Consider the following 8,984-nt stretch of genomic DNA (forward strand, 5'->3'; position numbering starts at 1 on the left):
GCTATGTTGGAGAATTCTTTGTTCTTACACCAAATTCTGAAGTATTTAGGGATAAAGCATCATAACATCTGCAACCCCTTCTTTGATGGTTTGGCAAAGATGTGTACACATAAACTACACACAATGAGGTACAAAGAATGCAGAACACAGAGGTGACAAAGCATTAACCACTCGTAGTCTAAGTGAAAGGTAGAATAATGATGCTTATGTACTGACTATTCTTCCAACTTTTCCAAATGCCTCATATTTCTCAAAATAATGTTAGAGGAAATGAGTAGGTGATGCATGTAACACATTAACACTGGTAGCTATCAAACTGAAGTCACTCTGAGGATAAAGTTCTTTATTTATGTGTGTGTGTGTGTGTGTGTGTGTTCGTGTGTTTCAATGTCTAAACACTGTCTGGACTCTATAGATGTCCTTACATCTTGTATTGAATAAATTAAAGGTGAGTTAATTATTGTTCTTTTTACTTCTTCAGACTATTTTTTTTTTACTACACACATTTGAAATTTGCTTTCAGGCTTATGTTAAAGGTGTAAATTACTGCTAAGCCTTTGTACATCAGCTGTGTGTGTGTGTGTGTGTGTGTGTGTGTCTGTGTCCATGTGTTTAAAAATTTTCCCCTATCCACCTCCTATCCCAGATAAAATCAAATAGTGCAAGGTTAAGGTTGCGAAAAAAAAACACATGATAACCAAAGTTGAATATTCGATAGTGAATCATTTATTTAGTTTAAGTATATCCCAAATATTTCACAGAGGCTAAATATTTGTAGGACATACTCATACTAAAAATTATTCATTGTTTATCTATTTATTGTTCAAATTTAACTAGACATTCTATATTTATATTTGTTAAATCTGGCAACCCTAAGAAAAGTCATTCATTAACCTAATGCCTATCGCTGACCCTGCCCACAAGCATGGTGAAATTTTAGTTATGCCAATTTATTTAAATGTTTAAAGTTCCTTCTAGTTTTAAACCATATTGGAAATAAACTTTCCTCCTTTAGCTGAATTGTTCCTTATTTAATCTTTATGCATTCTGAATCCCTCATTTTTCTTCTGCATTACAACATACTTTAAGGATTGCATTTTATTTGTGATAAAACTCATAGAATATACATATAGATCACATAAAAAGTACATGAGAATGATATTTGAAGTTAATATACAGTGTTAGGTAGTGTGATTAAGAACTACACATTTATTGAATACAGTGCCGTTAATCTCAATGGATCCCTTCTTAGAAGCCACTTCTTGTACAAAGAATATATTTAGGCAGTTAGCAATAGTGCAAACAGGTTACAAACAGTATGTATAAGGCTACATCCTCAAAACATTCCATCTAATTCCATCTCATGGATTGGTGTACTGCTTGAAAAATGGCTTTGATTTACAACAACCTTTCAGTAACACCAGAGAAAAGCAACAAGAAACCCATTCCTCACAGAAGCAATTACAGAAAATCACTTGGGAACTGTATTACCATTCCACATTGTAAGATGCACATTTGTTACATAGCACCGTCCTGAGTTGAACTTTAAAAATGGCAGCCAGATGCAGAGTGAAAATGGATGAATTCATCCCAGGCTGAGCCTTCACTGATGGTAATAGTAATTCTGACTATCATAGCCACCATAACCCTGCCCCTTATAGTAGCTGTACTCATCCTCGTAGGCTCTGTAGTTGTCCCCACGAGGCTCACCATTCTCATTGTCATAGACTTCATAGTCACTGCCATATTCATTGGTGCCCATTTGCTCATACTCCCCCTCATATTCAACAGTGGTGGTTCTTCCAAATGGCGGGGAGGTGGTCCCATAGACCTCCGGTGGTGGGGTTGTGGGTTGAAACCCACCATTTTGAGGTGTTGTTGTCTTGTAGCCGCCATTGTTCTGCTGTGTGGTTCCTCTGGCATTGGCTCTGGTGACACTTTCTTGCCCACCTTCTTCTTCCCTGTTGTCTCCCCCACTGCTGCCGTTGCCATTTTCTACCTCTGTGCTGTTGGTGCTGGTTCCATTTATGCCCTGCTCATTTTCATCCACTTCTGCTTCGTTTTCTTCATTTTCTTCTTCTTCCTCCTCTTCTTCATCACTTTCCTTCTTCTTTGTAGCTTTGTTTCCTATATCCCCAACCTGAAAGGAAAGGTTTGAAAGAATCCAAATATAGCTGTAAAAATTTTAAAGGTAAGTCCATGCCTTCATCCAACACAATATTCTGTTCTGACAGTCTTGGAACAGATGACATTTTTAAATTGAGGCCCAATTTAACTTACAAACGAATTGGAGGGGACTTTAAAAATTCAAAATAAGTAGCTTTGTGATGGTTTCGTAAGGACAAAATGTTCCTGACAGGCCTTCTCTTGGGGAGATATTTCCAAAAGCTTTGCTATTCACTTTCTCTGTCTTGGAATACCCTCCTCTGGAATTCAATGGCACCTCTCAGGATTTTTATCCATTTTTTGATGCTTATCCTTAATCTTTCTTTATAATGTAAAAGGAGCAGTGTAATAACACCAGCAGAATTTGCCTGGGAGAAGATCTTTCCTTATTTGTACAAAAGGAAATTTTATTTGTCCTTGATTCTTCAGTGAGTGAACAAAGATAGCATAAAACATTGTGTGTGTAGTGTTAGGCTAACCTTAGATTGCAGCAAAAACATAATAGCAGACTTAACAATTGGGAAGAATTACTACCTTCTTTGGAAGCTGGATTGCAGCTAAGCCCATGTTCCCTGTTCCAGGTGTAACCTCTTCCCCATAGCCAGGTGTTGTAGCAGAAAGTGTGGTGTTCTCAGCCTCAGATTCCTCATCTTCATTTCCATTAGAATCTTCATTATTTTCTTCTTCATTGGAAGTCTCCTAGTGAAAAATATACATAGTTAGAATAATTATTGTAGCTGGAAGATAGCGCTTGCGCTCCCTCTCTCTCTTCTTCCCTGTCTCTCTCCCTCTCCACCCGCCTCTCTCTCATGTGAGAGAACATGTGCCCAAGTACTTTCCTCTTTTCTCATGTGAATATAATTCCTGGGGGCTATATTTAATCTAAATTGCTGATGAAATTTGAGGTAAGAAATGAGCAAAAAAGCATTTTCCATTCTCTTCAGGATGGAAGATTCCCAGTTATATTTATTCACACACTTTTCCATTATTACTTTTAAAGAATGATCTTCGGAGCACTTATTCCTCTTAAGTTTCAAATCTAAACTATCAAATATTTACTGGGCACCATATATTTATGAAACTATGGTAGTATGAGGAGATACAAAAGAAGGCACAGCATAGGTCTTCACCCAAGCCTTATTCTAGTCTAAGGGCCACCGAGTCAAGATGGTTTGGTGGATAAGATCTGGAAGGATCACAAATATTCAGAGGTGGTTGACAAAATGTTGACTGTGCATGGGTTCATCAGATCTCCAAAGGACACCTAATCTTTCTTTCTCTGTCCTCAACCATCAGCACAACAAATGAAGAATCACTGCTAAAATGTGTGCAATCTGAGAAGTCTAGTGTAAAGGTAGTTTTACAATCACTGAACATCAAGCAAATGAAGTTAAATGCATAACGCTAGCTCAGTTCTTATAAAGATTGCTTATGGAACTCAAGGCAAAATTTTGTGGGATTTAGTAGGTGGTATTTTCCTGGTACTGCTTTGGCATTCCTGTAAACTCTACTTTCAAGCTATTAGTGTAATTATGGTACAGGGAATGTTACTTAAAAAACTAAAACCAAACTAATGATTTGCCCGTTTTCAAGTTCCCACACCATTTTGTCTTCGGCACTTATACAAGATCCATTTTTGACAGTCATTGTCTATTCATAAAAGCCACCTAAGAATCCCTGAATTTAGAAGGTTCCCAAACTCCTGGACAACTATAATTGACTATCCAGGAAAGTGCAGCCTAATTTGTATGTTTCCTTAGTTTCTGTTATAAATATGATGCCACAATTTCCGAGGCATGTAGATGAATTTTAGCCATGGTCTATACTAATTCATAGAAATATATAGGAAGATATTTGTTCATCTTGATTATTTTCATTTCCATAAGAACATAAATTTTGTTACTAGGGAAAAAATGTGAAATTACACTTAAAAAAAAGTCCTATTCTGTACATTATGAAAGGCAGATGAGTCACAATACCACTCTTAAAGAATTGGCTTTTACATGCCACACACCTAGGAAACTGAATTTCTGAAGTTTATTCCTTAAAACAAACATTGTACTGAGTGTAGAATTATTTTCTTGTCTTGAACCATCATGCTTTATTCACCTGAATGTAAATACTAATTTCTGTTTCTTTTTAACAGATTTTATACTTTTTCCACTGAAAATGGAGACAATTTTGTTTTTGTGTACCACTTACAGGTAGCTTTAACCCCAAACTGCAACAGTGTTTTAAACAGGTTATTTTAGTTGGTGCTAATTAAATAACATTTCACTTGTCCAAAATAGGAGATGTGGGCAGTTGGTAAAGTGGTGATGGCTATTTGCTAAGTCTGAATTACAGTAGACCAGTTTCCTATTTGTTTTTTTTGTGTGTGTGTGTGTGTGTGTTGCCTGATGTTTTGTGAAAAGATTGAAAAGTTTCTTACCTCCTCTTCCTCTTCCTCATCTGAACTATCACCATCTCCATTTTCTTCAGAAGAGTCACTACTTCCCTAAAATGTATAGATTATATACATATTACATATATATAATGTGTTTACAAATATACTCACAACAATTAAAATTTTCTGCTGATTGAAATAAAATAAAACACACATAAATAGTTACATAAACTGATTAGTATTACCAGCCTGATTGGTTTATTTACTTAGAACAGGTTTCATGTGCTTGTGAGAAAGATATTAGGACATTGGATTAGAAATAAAATAAGGCTAAAAACAAAGAGGTATTATAAAAGGTAAAACAAAGAGGTATTTATAATGATCAAGATGTGGAATAAAAAAAAGATGTGGAATACCCCATTTTCAATCCTCAAAGCATTGACAATATGTCAAAATATGTTGTATATAAAAACTGTAACAACAAATCATTGAATTGTTTAATTCTGAAAGAATGAAGGAATTATTAGTCCCAATTTTTAAAACTTTATAAAGAAAGAGTCAGAAGCCCCCAAAATCTATAACTTCCCCCAATCTATTAAGGAAGATTTTGGACTAAGACAGATTGTAATTTTTTTAAAAATATAAATGAAATGATAATTCAGCTTTTATAAAATATAAGTTATTAAATGATTCTCTTAAATGATGAGCTCTCTTGGTGAATTTAAATTATAGTTTGATTTTAAATATTAAATCTACACAATTTAATTAAAGCTAATTTTTAATTTTTTTAAATATAGTTATATATGGGAGATAAAAGTATAAGAGAAAAATGTATTCGTTTACTCATTGAGTATCATCCCTCTGATAACCTTAGTATTAAATGAGGTTAAATTAAACCAAGGATTCTATATATAAAAATACAAGTTAAATGAGTTGCACTTCAGTGTGTATTATGTGTGATGTTGGGGACCAACTCAGGGGCCTTACCCAGTTATTCTAACACTGAAACATATCCAATCCCAAACTTGACTATCTTTTGAGAGGAAATCTAAATCTAAATGTTTGTTGTCAGAACCTTCAAAAGAGTAGAGGAGATTTTCCACCTTTCAACCAAAGATAACCCCAACTGAATTTTCTTCCTTTTCTATAGCTACCTTTACTGGCACCAGGTATCACAAGAATACCTGGATTCAGATTCTGTCATTTCCTGCCCTGAAAATTTTATCTTTGATTCTGATGACTCAGTTAAATATCCTGAACTTAGAATATGGAGGCAGAAGGACCTCTAACGTCTGGTTAGAAATCAGATGACAGAAAACACTCATGTCTTTGTCCCACTTAGGGCTGTTCCTGATGACCTCATTCTTCAGACATCCATTCATCCATCCAAGGAAAGGAAATGCTTGTCCCTCTGAGTCAAGAATAACTTCAGGTGGATAAGAGAATAATTAGACCTGCCCTTCCACTGCCATGACCTTAAAGGTCATGCCTTTCCCAGCCCAGATAGTGAATACAGTTTATTATTATATTTAAACTATTTCTATTTAGTTAAATTAAATATAGAGGACAGTATATTTACACAATAAGAGCTGTTTTTCTCAGTTGGAGTGTTTCAGCCATTTTACAGGCTTTCTTGCCTCTAGCTTTCTCCCTACCTTAACATCAATCACTCTTCAATTAGTCTCTGCAGTGAGAACAACTTAAAAGCTATTTGGAGTGCCTTGAAGCTTTGACATTTGCTTTTTTCCTTTTCTTTCATTTATGCCTCATTTCTAATTTGTCACTAGGTCCTACTGATTCTTTCAGAAGTGTTTCATGTATTTACATAGATATGTGAAGGATATACAGGTATATGAAAGTCATCTTTAATGAAAGAATTCTGAAAACCTACAATACTTCCATCTTAGCTAAATCTGATAAAAATGAAATGAACTTCTTGCCACCTAAAAGTTCACACATTAATCAAATACCATTTGAATCATAAAAATATTTTTTTCAATTGAAGCAGCTTAGGATAGGAAGCTTATTTATACTTCTATAAATATAGCCTGACAATTATGTAAGCTATAATACACTGCTGATGGTTTTGTAATCTAAATGATATATTTCATGTAAGTTGGTATTTTAGAAATGATTGCATATCAACACATATTTATTTGAATAAACCTGAATTTCAAAGCCAATACAGGTTAGTGCATTCTAGGGTAACAATTTTGTACATTAAATGCCTACCTACCTTAATATACTTAAATGAAAACAAACTATATATAGTAGAATAAGTCATAAATACTAGGTCAGACATAGTGAGAAATATATTGTTTATTTTGAAGCAGCTATCTTACAGTTCTACAATAGATGAGCCAGACCTATCTGCATATAATTTGAGAAAAATTTATATGTTAAAATCTATAGTTTGGGGTCTATAAAGAATGAAAACTGTAACTTTCTCCAATATCATTTCACTATGGACATTTGAGTTGGACCACACAACTATATCTATAAAAATATCCAGGTAAGAACACATATATCTAACTATCAGATACTTCAGAAAAGTTGAGGAACTAGTCAGAAACTTGAATTTATTGTTTTTATTTAGTTTCAGAAAGAGAATAAACTTCCAAATGGGCACTGTTTGTTTCTGGGCCTGAGGTGAACCAAAGAATGGAAGACAATTCTGAAAACCCACAACTCTTGTATCATTTATGTTCATATTTCTGTGGCCACACAAATTCCACATAATTATGATGGTGCTAGAAATACTTTAAGATGATCATTTCCTACCATTGTATGAGTTGGAGATGGGTTAACCCAACACATGGTAAGATGCAATGCCAAGCCACTGTGCTGACCCATCGTTTTAGCATCCTAACTGCTGTTAGTGTCCCAGGAGTCTTGGGTTAAATGGCACAAAATTGGTGCTCTGAACCCAAACTGCATAGTAATAAAAATAGTGCAATTGTGGTTTGTTGCATATTTAAAATCAACACCACACCCACCAGTTTTCAAAGGCCCTTTCACAGGTAACCCAGCTAAAATGGAAACCCTTATTTTTAGTTTTATTTATTTTTCATTTTTGTTTACAAATTTTAGGGATATTTTGTTTTTCTCACAAGGTTTTTACTGCACTTCATGAATTTCTCTCTTTCCTCTGCAGTTCTTAGGCAAACGCTTCCATTATAATCATGCTCCAAAGTACCATATATGATCCTGGTCACCTCCACAGGTTAAACATTCAGAAAATCTGCAGCAATTACCAATGATTATCAAGATATTTTTTAAGGCCTTTGCTGTTCATCAAGTCAAGTTTTTCTCTACCAATTGACTCAATTACGAGCTATAAAGCAATTATATCGCATATTGAATCAACTATAATGACAATTAATGAACTTACCACTGGCTTAATGGTCAATGATTGATAAAATTATCCATTTTTGTCAGCATGTTAGACAAAATGCCTTAATTCAATGTGCCAAGGTGTTTGTTTTATTGTGCCAATCTGAAATGGGCCCAAATGACTTTACTCTGTGTGTGCGTATCTACACTTCAAAAGAAGGCTTGGAGATAAGCTTTATTATGTTAAAAAACAAACTTTCTGTAGTAAATGGCTTACTTTCATTGAGAGTCGAATTGAGGTGTTACAATATTAAATTTGATCCCCTTTAAATTACAAGGGATGAAAATGAAAATTAACTCATATACTTACCTGAACTGGAAATCGTTTTAGAGGGGGATAAAAGTAGGCGTGTTTGTAAAGGTAATATCGTGGCCTGAACTTAAAGACCTGCACAAACAAAATAAATATTTTATTTACATTTAGTGTGCAATAAATCTAAAGTAAGTATAGATTGAGGATGTATATTTAAGTTAATTACCCCATTTTCTTCAGAATCTTCTAATTTGATCCTTCGATGCAAATTTTTCATCTGTTTAAAAGAACATTTAATTATTACATTCCCTTTATTATACATGAAAAGACAAACTTGAAAAAGATACACGTTTTTAATAAATAACTTACTGATAAAGCACAGGCCATTCCCAAAATGCTGAGTAAAATTAAAGCAGTCTTCATTTTGGCAATTACTTCTGGAATTAATGAAGCAATGTGGTTAATAAACATCAACACTAACTGCATAACTTTTTTACTCATACTCAAAGATGAAGTATTGATTTTCTCTCATTTCTGTATGATTATCAATTGGAAAAATTAAACCCGAGTTTCTAGAAACTTAGGGATGTAGCTCAGCAATAAGGTGCTTGCCTAGCATACTCACCCCCTGGGTTTGATCCCCAACACTGCAAAAAATAATGCAGAAATGTAGTGTGTGTGTGTGTGTGTACATGTAGGACAGAAAAAAAATTATCCATAATATATGAAATACTAATCCCATAGCATGCAGCACCCAACAAGCCATGCCTAAAGATAAATCTCTGA

At 34.3% G+C, this 8,984-nt stretch overlaps 1 protein-coding gene across 1 annotated transcript; it reads right to left on the reverse strand.

The window, feature by feature from the left end:
• Nucleotides 1-1,096: 1,096 nt before the first annotated feature.
• Nucleotides 1,097-8,673, reverse strand: LOC107153666 (integrin binding sialoprotein). Its single transcript, XM_015499198.2, has 6 exons — nucleotides 8,568-8,673; nucleotides 8,425-8,475; nucleotides 8,256-8,333; nucleotides 4,598-4,663; nucleotides 2,701-2,865; nucleotides 1,097-2,140 (listed from the first exon to the last, which is right to left on the reverse strand). Exons 1-6 carry the CDS (start codon nucleotides 8,667-8,669, stop codon nucleotides 1,604-1,606), a joined length of 999 nt encoding a protein of 332 aa, XP_015354684.2. The 5' UTR covers nucleotides 8,670-8,673; the 3' UTR covers nucleotides 1,097-1,603.
• Nucleotides 8,674-8,984: the final 311 nt, after the last annotated feature.

The sequence above is a fragment of the Marmota marmota genome, unplaced genomic scaffold (genome assembly GCF_001458135.2).
Source record: "Marmota marmota marmota unplaced genomic scaffold, marMar, whole genome shotgun sequence".
Taxonomy (NCBI): Eukaryota; Metazoa; Chordata; class Mammalia; order Rodentia; family Sciuridae; genus Marmota; species Marmota marmota.

Excerpts from the sequence above, each read along its gene's own strand:
- LOC107153666 (XM_015499198.2), bottom strand. The coding sequence starts at position 8,669 with ATGTTTATTAACCACATTGCTTCATTAATTCCAGAAGTAATTGCCAAA. Across the intron at positions 8,476-8,567 it reads GAATGGCCTGTGCTTTATCA|ATGAAAAATTTGCATCGAAG; the intron begins GTAAGTTATTTA and ends TCTTTTAAACAG. Across the intron at positions 8,334-8,424 it reads AAGATTCTGAAGAAAATGGG|GTCTTTAAGTTCAGGCCACG; the intron begins GTAATTAACTTA and ends TTGTTTGTGCAG.